General features: G+C 46.6%; 1 protein-coding gene across 1 annotated transcript; it reads left to right on the top strand.

The window, feature by feature from the left end:
• The first annotated feature begins 1,539 nt into the window (after positions 1 to 1,539).
• Positions 1,540 to 10,295, top strand: LOC139229635 (zinc-binding protein A33-like). Its single transcript, XM_070861149.1, has 6 exons — positions 1,540 to 2,180; positions 2,271 to 2,366; positions 2,460 to 2,693; positions 3,982 to 4,004; positions 4,090 to 4,205; positions 8,106 to 10,295. The coding sequence occupies exons 1-6, from the start codon at positions 1,770 to 1,772 to the stop codon at positions 8,687 to 8,689; spliced, it is 1,464 nt and encodes a 487-aa protein (XP_070717250.1). The 5' UTR covers positions 1,540 to 1,769; the 3' UTR covers positions 8,690 to 10,295.
• The last annotated feature ends 4,249 nt before the right edge of the window (positions 10,296 to 14,544 follow it).

Here is a 14,544-nt window from a genome sequence, read left to right as displayed (position 1 = left end):
AGCTAGCCAAATACTGCAGCATATATCACACCTTACACACTAATGGCGAGTCCTAATGTGTCTATATTTCCCACATGATTGTGGATATTAATGTGGGATGTTCTCGCTAATCTTTCCCAATGATGGCCCTGGAACGTATAATCAAACAATGGGACTGAATTAAATCAATTTTGAGAAGGTGATTTGATCAGATCCAAGTATAAGAATACATAAGAATCAGAGTGTGATACAGCACAGAAGGAGGTCATTTGGCCCATCGTGCCTGTGAACCTTCAGAGACAGTCACCACTACTTGGGCCATTTTAATGGGGAAATATTTCCTGCAGCACTGATATTCTGCCAGCAGGTGGCAGCGGTGCACCGTGTAACAATGAAAGACTTGCCATCAGACAGTCTCAGGGACTGGGAGGGCAGCACTGCCTGAGATGTGAATCCACAGACCCAAACTCCCCGATACACAGTTTGAGTATTCCGAGAATCTTTCCTATCTCCCAAAAATAAACTTCATTTGCTCAAACATATTAAAAAACAAGCTCTAAATACATTCCGTGCAGTCTTAAGTCATCTTGGAATTCAAGCCTCTCTTTCAATGCAGCAATGTTCTCTCCCTCAACCACTCCATGGGGCAGCGAGTTCCACATTCTCACCACTCACTGTTAAGAAATTTCTCCTAATATTGGAGGAAAGATATTCCAAGGCCTTCCAGCATCAGTTGATGTTTTTTTTACTGACCCAGCGTCCCTGGGAAGGATCCACTGAGCACAGAGGCCTGTGTGATGGGCTTACCTGGGAGGACCCGGCCTCGACAGAAACTGCACTGCATCTTCTCTCCAGACTTCCTCTGCAAACAAATACTGCAGAAGCAGGTGGGCAACCGGCTCTGCCCCAGGGGTAAGTGTCAGCTGTGGCTCAGGGCCAGCGCTCTCACCTCTGGGTCAGAAGGTTGCGGGATCCGGTCTCACTCCAGACACTTGCTCACATAATCCGGGCTGATACTCCAGTCCAGTGCAGAGGGAGCGCTGCACTGTGAGACGTGAAACCCAGGCCCAGTCTGCCCTCTCAGGTTGGACCCCAATGATTCCAGGGCTGTATTCTCCCCGGTGTCCTGGCTAACATTTATCCCCCGATCCACACCTAAAAACAGAGGTTTTGGTCATAAAGTTCATTGCTTTTTGTGGGAGCTTGCTGTGCTCACATAGGCTGACGTGTTTCTCCACATTACAATAGTACCTACACTTCCTCAAAAGTACTTCGAGCACTTTAAAGAGCTATGAGACGTCCTGGGGTGTTCTGTGTACCTGTCACCTGATATCACTCCCTGACAATTCGGGCACTTTATGATTTAGGCTGAGCGGCTGCAATCATTTGCACAATTCAGTTTATTGATCTCTATCTCACACCGTGTGTCACCACAGGGTTTGTGGTCGGCAGTGAGTTCAGTTTGGAGCTAAGTGTACTGGAATCTGATCCCCTCCCTTCCCCGCCTCCTCCCTCCCTCTCTCTCCCTCCTCCCACTGCCAACAACCCATAGACCGTCACCCTCCCGTCCATGATTATTCGATTATTCCCCTCCGCTCTCTAACCCTGTTTGTCCTTTATACTGCTCTAGGTTTTGTCTCCCGGTGGAAAAGTCGACGGGACATACACGAGTGTCCAATAATAATTCCTTGATTATTGTCGTGAATTCATCGGGAAATCGCTGAACTGAATTCAACGCAACAACATCGAAACTGAAAGCGGATTGAATCAGGAAGTGCTGAAACTCAATCATGGCAACGAGTCAGCGGGCCCAGAGTTTGACTGAGGAATTAATTTGTTCCATTTGTCTGGATTTCTTCACCGATCCGGTTTCACTGGAGTGTGGGCACAACTTCTGCCGCTCCTGTATCACACAGTGTTGGAAAAAGAAGGAGACAAACTCCTGCCCGGAATGTAGAGAGGAGTTTCCAGAAATAAACCTCAGAGTCAGTCGAGCCTTAGCGAGTCTGGCCGAGAAAGCTCGAAAATTAAACCTAAATCCGAAGGAGAAAGAAAGTAAACTTCATTGTGAGGAACATCAGGAAGAACTGAAGCTGTTTTGTGAAACTGACAAGAAACTGATCTGTGTGATCTGTAGAGATGCGCGGGAACACAGAGAGCATCGCTTCAGGCCCATTAAAGAAGCTATTGGAATCTACAAGGTAAAAGGGAACACATTGTATCACCTGATTATTTTATCACATTTTCATGGTCTAACACTTTCATTCTGTGATTTTCTCTCCCAATCCCAGGACCGGCTGAAATCTTCCTTAGATTCTCTCACAGAGAAGAAATCGGCGGCTCTAGAAACGGAATTAAAACAGAAACAGCAGATTTCCGGAGTTAGGGTAAGGTCTCCCTGAGCTGATTTTCTGGGATCTCGGTTAGTTTTGTTTCCTCTATCACAGTACATTAATTATGTTTCACATTTCATTTGGTAGGAACAGTCGAGCAGTCTGCAGACCCGCATCACATCCCAGTTCACTAAAATGCACCAGATTCTCACTGAGAAAGAGCAGCGTTTAATCCGAGATCTCAGGGAACAAGAGGGGAAGATTCTAGAAACAATGGAGAAAAACCTTCGAGAAATTCAAGAGAGTTTAAATTCTATTGAGGAGGAGGTCTCAAAGTTGGAGAAACAGATGGAGCAAAAAGACGGGCTGATATTTTTGAAGGTGAGGATTATATTACGTAGCAACGAAGAAACATAGAAAATAGGTGCAGCAGTAGGCCATTCGGCCCTTCGAGCCTGCACCACCATTCAATAAGATCATGGCTGATCATTGACCTCAGTACCCCGTTCCTGCTTTCTCTCCATACCCCTTGATCCCCTTAGCCGTAAGGGCCATATCTAACTCCCTCTTGAATATATCCAATGAACTGGTATCAACAACTCTCTGCGGCAGAGAATTCCACAGGTTAACAACTCTCTGAGTGAAGAAGTTTCTCCTCATCTCAGTCCTAAATGGCCAACTCCTTATCCTAAGACTGTGTCCCCTGGTTCTGGACTTCCCCAACATCGGGAACATTCTACCCGCATCTAACCTGTCCAGTGCCGTCAGAATCTTACATGTTTCTATGAGATCCCCGAGGCACTGAATGCAAGAGCAAGGAGATTATGCTTGAATTGTACAAAACACTAGTTAGGCCACAGCTAGAGTACTGCGTGCAATCCTGATAATCAATTACAGGAAAGATGTGATTGCACTAGAGAGGGTACAGAGGAGATTTACGAGGCTGTTGCCTGGACTGGAGAATTTTAGCTATGAGAAAAGATTGGATAGGCTGGGGGTTGTTTACTTTGGAACAGAGGAGGCTGAGGGAAGACCATATTGAGGTATATCGAATTATGAGGGGCCTAGATAGAGTGGATAGGAAAGGTCTATTTCCCTTAGCAAAGGGGTCAACAACTAGTGGGTGTAGATTTAAAATCATTCATAGGAGGTTCAGAGGGGATTTGAGGGGGAAATATTTCACCCAGAGGGCGGTGGGGATCTGGAACTCCCTGCCTGAAAGGGTGGTAGAGGCAGAAACACTCACCACATTTAAAAATACTTGAATTATGTCCCTGAAAAGCCATAACCTATAAATCTATGTACCAAGAGCTGGAACGTGGGATTAGGCTGGATACGCTTTGTTGGCCGGCATGGACACAATGGGCTGAATGGCCTCCTGCCGAGCTGTACATTTCTGTGATTCTATGATTCACTGTTAAAAACAATCCCCACGCTCCTTCAAGGTTTGTTTATGTGATCCCCCAGGGCTCTCTGTTCCTGCACCCCATTTAAAATTGTACCATTTAGTTTACAATGCCTCTCCTCATTCTTCCTTCCAAAATGCATCACTTCACACTTCTCTGTGTTAAATTGTATCTGCCCTGTGTCTGCTCATTTCATCAGCCTGTCGATGTCCTCCTGAAGTATTTTACTGTCCTCCTCACTGTTTGTGTTTTATTTATTTCAGGAGGAAACTTCTGAGAAGAGAAGGTAGGACATGCTCTTTACAGAATCTCTGCACTGTTTGGTGAAGTGTTTATGGTCAATTTATAACATCAACTGTGTAATTTTACAGGATTAGTGAGGACGGTCGCAAGCTGTCAGTAGCAGAGGGCGCCCTGCCTATCGAAAAGTTCAACGGCCCTTTACAGTACACAACGTGGAGAGAAATGTTAGGTGCCATTAACCCTGGTAAATCTCCATATTCCTTTTCATAATTTATAGATGTAGATCAGAATGGCCTAAACCGGCTCCCAGACCCTGGATTAAATGATCCCTGATGTCTGTGTCTAACGGAGGGCTTGGGGCAATCTTACTGAAGTATTCAAGATCCTAAACCGCAGAGAGAAGATAAACATCCAGAGGTTTAACACAGTCACAGAGTCGACAACAAAGTAGCGATAGTCTCAAACTCAGTGAATGGCAGGAAAATATATCCGGGGGTGGGGGGAGGAGGTAGGATGGTGGGGGTTGTGGGGCAGAGGGGCAAAGCCGAGGAGCAGCCAGCAGCGGGCAGAACAATTCATGCACCTCCCGGCCAGAGAAACTGTTGCAGAGAATAAATAGAAAGAATGTGTTATTATATTGGACCTTTCATAACCTCAGGACATCACAAAGCTCTTTACAGCCAATGAAGAGTTTTTAAAGTGCAGTCACTGTTGTAATGGAGGAAACGCCACAACTAATTTCTGCACAGCAAGCTCCGACAAGCAGCAACGTGATAATGACCAGATAACCTGTTTTCATGATGTTGGTTGATGGACAAATATTGTCCAGGATATCAGACGGAACTAACTCCTCGCATCAATCCAAGGAAGAGGCATATAAATTGGCCAGAAAAAGCAGCAAACCGGAGGACGAGGTGAAATTTAGAATTCAGCAGAGGAGGACAAAGGGTTTAATTAGGAGGGGGAAAATAGAGTATGAGAGGAAACATGTCTGGAACATAAAAACTGACTGCAAAAGCTTCTATAGATATGTGAAGAGAAAAAGATTAGTGAAGACAAACATAGGTCCCTTGCAGTCAGATTCATGTGAATTTATAATGGGGAACAAAGAAATCACAGACCAGTTGATCAAATACTTTGGTTCTGTATTCACAAAGGAAGATACAAGTAACCTTCCGGAAGTACTAGGGGACCGAGGGTCTAGTGAGAAGGAGGAACTGAAGGATATCCTTATTAGGCGGGAAATTGTGTTTGGGAAATTGATGGGATTGAAGGCCAATAAATCCCCGGGGCCTGATAGTCTGCATCCCAGAGTACTTAAGGAAGTGGCCCTAGAAATAGTGGATGCATTGATGATCATTTTCCAACAGTCTATCAACTCTGGATCAGTTCCTATGGACTGGAGGGAAGCTAATACAACACCACTTTTTAAAAAAGATGGGAGAGAGAAAATGGGGAATTATAGGCCGGTTAGCCTGACATCTGAAGTGGGGAAAATGTTGCAATCAATTAATAAAGATGAAATAACGGCGCATTTGGAAAGCAGTGACAGGATCGGTCCAAGTCAGCATGGATTTATGAAAGGGACTCATGCTTGACAAATTTTCTGAAATTTTTTGAGGATGTAACTAGTAGAGTGGACAAGGGAGAACCAGTGGATGTGGTGTATTTGGACTTTCAAAAGGATTTTGACAAGATCCCACACAAGAGATTGGTGTGCAAAATTAAAGCACATGGTATTGGGGGTAATGTACTGACGTGGATAGAGAATTGGTTGGCAGACAGGAAGCAGAGAGTCGGGATAAATGGGTCCTTTTCAGAATGGCAAGCAGTGACTAGTGGGGTGCCGCAGGGCTCAGTGTTGGGACCCCAGCTATTTACATATACATTAATGATTTAGATGAAGGAATTGAGTGTAATATCTCCAAGTTTGCAGATGACACTAAACTGGGTGGTGTTGAGCTGCGAGTAGAATGCTAAGAGGCTGCAGGGTGACTTGGACAGGTTAGGTGAGTGGGCAAATGCATGGCCGATGCAATATAATGTGGATAAATGTGAGGTTATCCACTTTGGGAGCAAAAACACAAAGGCAGAATATTATCTGAATGGCAGCAGATTAGGAAAAGGGGAGGTGCAACGAGACCTGGTTGTCATGGTAGATCAGTTATTGAAAGCTGGCATGCAGGTACAGCAGGCGGTGAAGAAGGTAAATGGTATGTTGGCCTTCATAGCGAGGGGATTTGAGTATAGGAGCAGGGGGGACTTATTGCAGTTGTACAGGGCCTTGGTGAGAGCTCACCTGGAATATTGTGTTCAGTTTTGATCTCCTAATCTGAGGAAGGACATTCTTGCTATTGAAGGAGTGCAGCAAAGGTTCACCAGACTGATTCCCGGGATGGCTGGTCTGACATATGAGGAGAGACTGAATCAACTGGGCCTTTATTCACTGGAGTTTAGAAGGATGAGAGGGGATCTCATAGCAACAAATAAAATTCTGACGGGACTGGACAGGTTAGATGCAGGAAGAATGTTCCCGATGTTGGGGAAGTCCAGAACTCGGGGACACAGTCTAAGGATAAGGGGTAACCCATTTAGGACAGAGATGAGGAGAAACTTCTTCAGAGAGTTGTTAACCTGTGGAATTCCCGACCGCAGAGTTGTTGATGCCAGTTCGTTGGATATATTCAAGAGGGAGTTAGATGTGGCCCTTATGGCTAAAGGGATCAAGGGGTATGGAGAGAAAACAGGAAAGGGGTACTGAGGTGAAAGATCAGCCATGATCTTATTGAATGGTGGTGCAGGCTCGAAGGGCCTACTCCTGCACCCATTTTCTGTTTCTGTATTTAGTGTGGGAGCGCTGGATTCCTATTTCGCGGCTGCGGCATAATTTCCCGGCGGGCCTTGGTGGGAACCAGGTGGGAAGCACTGCGGATGGTTTTTGTCTTGTTACTGCTCCGTTTACAGCGTAAATTCGGGCGATTGTGAGACATAAATCACTCCCAACTACTTTATACGGAGGGTATGGGAAGTAATGCATTGTGGGAAGTGCTTTGAGGTATTTGTCAGGAACATTAGAAATGTAAGTTTCTCCTTCAGATGTAATTGCAGTGTGTTTATTTCCATCACATTCCTTATACTGTCTCACCTGTGAAATATTTTATTCACAATACTACTTTCCTTGTGGCCTTTGGAAACAGCTGCTTAAACACCAGTCCCCCCACCCTCACCTGCTCTAATCCTCTCCCCCCTCCCCCCATTCTCTCCCTCCCCCTCCCCCACTCTCTCCCTCCCCCTCCCCCACTCTCTCCCTCCCCCTCCCCCACTCTCTCCCTCCCCCTCCTCTCTCCGTGTCTCTCTCTCTCCGCGCTCTCCCCCTTCCCTCCGTCTCTCTCCCCACCTCCCTCCGTCTCTCTTGCCGCGCTCTCTCCTCTCTCCCCTGTCTCTCTCTCCGCCACCCGTCCATGTCTGTCCGTCTGTCTCTGCCCCCCCCCAACCACCGTCTGCGTGTTTCTCATTTTCTCTCTCCCCTCCCCCGCTCTCCCCCTCCGCTCTCACTCTCTCCCACTCCCTTCCCCCCAGCTCCCTTTGCTCCCCATCTCTTCTCTCTCCTCCTTCCCTATGTGTCTCTCTCTGCTCTCTCCACCCCCCTTCCCTCCGTCTCATCACTCGCTCTCTCTCTCCCCCCCCTTCCCTCCATCTGTCTCATCTCTTCCCCCCTCCCCCCCCATGTCTGTCTGTCTCTCTCTCTCTCTCTCTCTCTCGCTTCGCTCCCCTCCCCCTGCTCTCTCTCTCTCTCTCTCTCTCTCCCCTCCCCCCGCGCGCGCTCTCTCTCTCTCTCTCTCTCTCTCCCTCCCTTTCCCCCGTTCTCTCTCTCCTCTCCCCCCCACTCTCTCTCTCTCTCTCGCCCCTCCCCCCGCTGTCTCCAGTAGTTTTCGGGTCTTTATCTCCAGACGCTACTTCCACTGCAGTGCCGAACCAGGCCCGAAATCAACATAAATCGACCCCCGGGGTGTAAACCCTGGAGCGGCAGCAGATTCCATGATCACAACCCAGAGCCTGAGTGGGCACTTTAAAAAGGAAAGAGTTTGAATAAATCACAGCAAGAAACTAAATCACTGACTGTATTACTTTAACTTTCCCCCAGCTCCAGCCTCTCTGACTCTGGATCCGAACACAGCGAATCCCTGGCTCATCCTGTCTGATGGCCGCACCCGTGTGAGACTCGGAGACAAACGGCAGCTGCTCCCTGACACCCCAGAGAGGTTTGACTCCTGGGGATTTGTCCTGGGATCGAAGGGATTCACATCAGGGAGACACTACTGGGAGGTGGAGGTGGGGAACAAGACAGAGTGGGAGATTGGAGTGGCCCAAGAATCTGCCGGGAGGAAAGGGGGATTCACCAGAAGCCCAGAGACCGGATACTGGATTGTGAGACTGAGACCCGGAAGAGACTATTTTGCTCTCACCTCCCCCTCCGAGACCCCCCTCACCCAGAGTGTGCAGCCCCAGAAAATTGGGGTGTATCTCGACTATGAGGGCAGACAGGTGTCGTTTTACAATGCGGACAACATGTCCCATCTCCACACTTTCACCCACACTTTCACTGAGAGAATCTTTCCCATCTTCAATCCGGGACTGAATGACGGTGGGAAAAACTCTGCACCGCTGACAATCTGCGGGGTTAAAGGTGAGTGGACTCTTGATACTGGACGTTGTCGACTTTTTTGAGTGTTGTTGCAGCTGCACTCATCCAGGAAAGTGGAGAATATTCCATCACACTCATAAGAACTTAAGAATTAGGAGCAGGAGTAGGCCATTTGGCCCCTTGAGCCCGCTCCGCCATTTAATAAGATCATGGCTGATCTGATCATGGACTCAGCTCCACTTCCCTGCCTGTTGTCCATAACCCTTTATTTGCTTATCACACAAAAATGTGTCTATCTCTACCTTAAATATATTCAATGACCCAGCCTCCACAACTCTCTGGGGCAGAGAATTCCACAGATTTACAACCCTCAGAGAAGAAATTCCTCCTCATCTCTGTTTTAAATGGGTGGCTCCTTATTCTGAGACTATGTCCCCTGGTTTTAGTTTCCCCCATGAGTGGAAATATCCTCTCTGCAGCCTTGTCGAGCCCCCTCATTATCTTATATGTTTCGGTAAGATCACCTGTCAATGTTCTGAACTTCAATGAGTATAGACCCAACCTATCTTCATTCGAGTCAAACCCCTCATCTCTGCAATCAACCTAGTGAAACTTCTCTGAATAGTCTCCAATGCAAATATATCCTTCCTTAAATACGGAGACCAAAATTGTACTCAGTACTCCAGGTGTGGCCTTACCAATACCCTGTACAGTTGTAGCAGGATTTCTCTGCTTTTATACTCTATCCCCCTTGCAATAAAGGGCAACATTCCATTGGCCTTCCTGATTACTTGCTGTACCTGGATACTAACTTTTTATGTTTCATGCAGAAGGACCCACAGGTCCCTCGGTACTGCAGCACTTTGCAATTTTTCTCCTTTTAAATTATAAATTTGCTTTTCTATTTTTTCTGCTAAAGTGGATAACCTCACATTTTCCCACATTATACTCCACCTGCCAAATTCTTTCCCACTTATTTAGCTTGTCAATAGCCCTTTGCAGATTTTTTGTGTCCTCCTCACAATTCACTTTCCCACTCTTCTTCGCATCATCAGCAAACTTGGCGACATTACACTAGGTCCCTTCATCCAAGTCATTAAGATAGATGGTAAATAGTTGAGGCCCCAGCACTGTGCCTGAAGTGTGCCTTTTATATGGGGTAAAGATATTTGGGGAGTATTTGGGAGGTAATTGAAAGTGATTTGACCAAATCAGTTGTGAATATACTCGTGCATTAATTTTCCAGTTTTAAGCCATGAGAGAACCCACTGTAACAGGTTAATGATTTAGATCGCTGCTTTTGTTTTTACTAATGAATGAATTATAATGACCGATTGCTTCAAAAATAGTTTTGATTATTATTTGATTGTTGCATTATAAATCATGAATCAGACATCACATGCAGCCATTTCATTTATTTTCTTATTTGAAGTCGGTATGGATAATACTTACATTCTTGTACTCGTGTCTGGTATTCTTAAGATGTATTCTTATTGAGGATTTTATGGATTAAGTAAGAAAACAGGAAAGGCCCTCCGTACCAGGGTTGAGAATGTCCATTACATGTCTCCACACTCTATACTGGGTGGGCCCTTTAAATGCTCCCAGAGACAGGCTGCCTTCCGCTATGTTTGGCTGATGGTCGTCTTCACTAATAATGTAAATATAAAATATTGAACAGAAAATAAAACCAGCTCTTCAATATGCTACTTTATAATGTTGTTCAGTTATTTTTGGAGAGCGTGTCGTACCTCTGCTCCTCGGGCGTACTCTCTTGAAATAGACAGAAACACAAATGTTAACCCACAGCAGACCACTGACAGTGCTCAAACAGACTAAACAAGGCTCGACTTTGCAGCATGAAAGAGCTCGAGAGTCAATAGTAAAGTGTGGAGCAACTCGCTGATCTCAGCTGCCCAAAACCTGAAGGGAAAGGTTTGGGTCTTTGAGAGGAGCGGACGGGAACTAATGGAAGGAAACGATTGTAAAGCTAATTAACAAAGGCCAGTGGATAGTATTGGACTAATTGAGTCAGAGTTTAGTGAAGTGGATGGGCTGGTACTCAATATTGAGGGCAAGTCACTGGGGAGCTGTGACAGGGATTTTTGCAACAGGTACAGGGGCAGCAAGAAACAGCTGGATGAAACCGAGCACATAAGATAATAGAGAATGGACTGACGGCAGGAAGAACGCTTGTAAAGACACTGAGAAAGCCACAACAATGTGCAGATACAGGAACATAAGAGTAGGCCATACAGCCCTTCAAGCCCATTCCACCATTCAATTAGATCAAGCACTAAGTCCTACTGCAGAAGACCAAGTGTGAAAATAATCAGAAAGGATTAAGAAGTTAGTTCAGAACTGGGGTCTAAAAAAACTAATAAACTCTCTTGCACAAAAAGCAAGCAGGCGTTAACCTCAGGGTCAATGAGATAAGGGATGAGGTAGGGTTGTAAAAACAGCAGTAAAACCACGGGATAATAAAGCCAAAATTCAAAGGAGCTGCCCTGGGTAAGAGATAGTGTGTAAATACTGAATTCCAATTAACAAAGTTCCGGCAATTGCTAATGACCGAATAAAAGGTCAGGTGTTGGAATAACAGACTGAAGGCCAATGGACAGGAGAGAATTACCGTAACAGGACCAGCTGTGGAAACAGCCAGGGTTGGTAAGAAAGAATTTAATTGATCAAGATAATGTTCACACACGTGAAGGGAGACTCCAGACTTGGTAAAAACAGTTGGAAGCGAGAGACAAGTTGCGATAACAGCAGAATGTCTCTGTATCTTGTGAAACAAGCAGGCAATTAATAGCAACACACATGGTTAATTGAGGGACAAAAAAAGGTATAAAGATAGACAAGCTCGGACAGTCCAGAGCAAGAACCCGGGAACAACACTCGACAGAAGCAGGGACCAGGGAGCAACCCTTGAAGAACAGTGTCAGGACTGGATTGATCACTCGGGACGTATTGGGTAACTATGAGAGTATGTTGAGTTAAACAGAGTATTTTGAGTGGAAAGGAACATAGAAACATAGAAAATAGGCGCAAGAGTAGGCCATTCGGCCCTTCGAGCCTGCACCACCATTCAATAAGATCATGGCTGATCATTCACCTCAGTACCCCTTTCCTGCTTTCTCTCCATATCCCTTGATCCCTTCAGCTGTAAAGGCCATATCGAACTCCCTCTTGAATATATCTAACAAACTGGCCACAACAACTTTCTGTGGTATAGATCATCATAGGCAGTCCCTCGGAATCGAGGAATACTTGCTTCCACTCCTGAAATGAGTTCTTTGGTGGCTGAACAGTCCAATACGAGCGTCACAGTCTCTGTCACAGGTTGGAAGGGGTGGGTGGGATTGGTTTGCCGCACGCTTTTTCCGCTGTCTGCACTTGATTTCTGCAATCTCTCAGCGATGAGACTCGAGGTGCTCAGCGCCCTCTCGGATGCACTTCCTCCACTTAGGGCAGACTTGGGCCAGGGACTCCCAGCTGTCAGTGGGGATGTTGCACTTTATCAGGGAGGCTTTAAGGGTGTCCTTGTAGCATTTCCGCTGCCCATCTTTGACTCGTTTGCCATGAAGGAGCTCCGAGTAGAGCACCTGCTTTGGGAGTCTCGTGTCTGGCATGCGGACTATGTGGCCTGCCCAGCGGAGCTCATCGAGTGTGGTCAGTGCTTCAATGCTGGGTTTGTTAATCTGTGGAATTCGCATTCAGGCTAACAACTCTCTGAGTGAAGAAGTTACTCCTCATCTCGGTCCCAAATGGCTTACCCCTTATCATTAGACTGTGACCCCTGGTTCTGGACTTCCCCAGTATCAGGAATATTCTTCCTGCCTCTAACCTGTCCAATCCCGTCAGAATTTTATATCTTTCTATGATATCCCCTCTCATTCTTCTAAACTCCAGTGAATACAGGCCCAGTCGATCCAGTCTCTCCTCTTATGTCAGTCCTGCCATCTCGGGAATCAGTCTGGTAAACCTTCGCTGCACTCCCTCAATAGCAAGAACGTGCTTCCTCAGATTAGAAGACCAAAACTTTAAACAGAGAACTGTGAAGTGATGCATTTTGGAATGAAGAATGAGGGGAACCAATGTAAACAAAATGGTACAATTTTAAATGGGGTGCAGGAACAGAGAGACCTGGGGGATCACATTCACAAATCTTTAAGATAATTGGCAAAAAAAGTTTTTTTTTAAACAATGACTTGTGATGGACTGGAATTCACTGAGTGAAAGGGTGGAGGACGCAGTTTTAACAGTAATTTTCAAAAAGGAATTAGAAATTGACTTGCAAAGGAAAAAAACAATGCAAGAATAAGGGGAAGGAGCAGGGGGAGTGGGACCAATTGCATATCTCTTTCGAAGAGCCATCCCGGACACCCTGGGTCTTTGATGCTGCAGAATTCTGTGATTGTAAGTAATCGAAAAGTCTGATTTGTGTCAGATACTGGAAGTGAACATCAGGGTTACACAGACACAGGGACTGTCACACCCACACACGGCAACTCATTCCCGGGAGGGAGCAATGTGGGAGCCGGTTAGTTCAGTGACAACAACAGAACCGCCCCGGAATAGACAAAACAATCGGTTTAAATCAGCTTCCAAATGTTCAGCAAATGCTGCATTTATTTCAGTTCTGATCGGTTATTTTGTGACTGTGTGAAGTTTCACTGAACTGACCCACAATATAATCCTCACCTTCAGAAATATCACTCCGTCTTTTTGCTCCATCTGTTTCTGTAACTTTGAGAGCTCCTCCTGAATAGAATTTAAATTCTCTTGAATTTCCCGAAGGTTTTTCTCCATTGTTTCTACAATCTTCCCCTCTTGTTCCCTGAGATCTCGGATTAAACGCTGCTCTTTCTCAGTGAGAATCTGGTGCATTTTAGCGAACTCGGATGTGATGCGGGTCTGCAGACTGCTCGACTGTTCCTACCAAATGAAATGTGAAACATAATTAATGTACCGCGATAGAGGGAACAAAACTAACCGAGATCCCCGAAAATCAGCTCAGGGAGACCTTCCCCTAACTCCGGAAATCCGCTGTTTCTGTTTTAATTCCGTCTCTAGAGCCGCCCATTCCTTCTCTGTGAGAGAATCTAAGGAAGATTTCAGCCGGTCCTGGGATTGGGAGAAAATCACAGAATTAAAGTGTTAGATTGTCGGCCGTTAAACATTAAATATTTAAACCCAACCGGCAAGTTCCGAGCGCGAGCCTCTTTCAACCCAAATCATGGCCGGAAACCCCGCCTCCGGGCGGCGCTCATTGGTCAGTGGCGGCCCGGTGAGGAGTTCCAGGAGGAAGCGGATTGGCCGGAGCGCCTCTCACTCAGAGTGAGGTTTCCGCGGTGGGCCCGGGCCTCAGTGGGAGTCGGGTAGTGCGTTTAGGCCGAGCGCCAGTGACGCCGCGCTGGGCCCTTGTCTCGGCGAGTTGGAGCCGCCTGCTTTTATACTCGGCGGGGGGGTTTATTTCACACTTTGGATTCTTCTTGTTATTATTCACTCGGGGGGAGCCGGGGCGTCATGGCAACGGGTTTGGTGAGCGAGCTGGACCGTCGCTTCTTCCCCGGGAACCTGCTGAGCGGTGGCTGGGGTAAGGGGGGGGGAGGACGTTGCGGAAGAGGGTGACTGGTGGGGTGGGAGGATGAGGGGGGGGGGGGGGGGGTCACCATGTTTCTATTGTCAGCGCCTAGAATCATAGACACACACAGCACAGGAGGATGCCAATAGGCCCATTGTGCCTGTGCTGGCTCTTTGAAAGAGCTGCCCCATTAGTCTCACTCCCTGCTCTTTCCCCAGGGCCCTGTGAATGTCTCCTACTCAACTATTTATCCAAATCCCTTTTGAAAGTTATGTTGAATCTGCTTCCACCACCCTTTCAGGCAGGGCACTCCAGATCACCATAACTCGCTGTGTAAGAATGTTTCCCTTC

Source organism: Pristiophorus japonicus, chromosome 19, assembly GCF_044704955.1.
Source record: "Pristiophorus japonicus isolate sPriJap1 chromosome 19, sPriJap1.hap1, whole genome shotgun sequence".
NCBI lineage: Eukaryota > Metazoa > Chordata > Chondrichthyes > Pristiophoridae > Pristiophorus > Pristiophorus japonicus.
The sequence above is the reverse complement of the archived record's forward strand: the minus strand, read 5'-3'. Positions and strand labels throughout refer to the sequence as shown.

What these genes read in the sequence shown, in the direction of transcription:
- LOC139229635 (XM_070861149.1), top strand. Translation starts at nt 1,770, where the DNA reads ATGGCAACGAGTCAGCGGGCCCAGAGTTTGACTGAGGAATTAATTTGT. An exon ending in AAGCTATTGGAATCTACAAG is followed by an intron (nt 2,181 to 2,270) that starts GTAAAAGGGAAC and finishes TCCCAATCCCAG; the next exon opens with GACCGGCTGAAATCTTCCTT. An exon ending in GAAACTTCTGAGAAGAGAAG is followed by an intron (nt 4,005 to 4,089) that starts GTAGGACATGCT and finishes GTAATTTTACAG; the next exon opens with GATTAGTGAGGACGGTCGCA.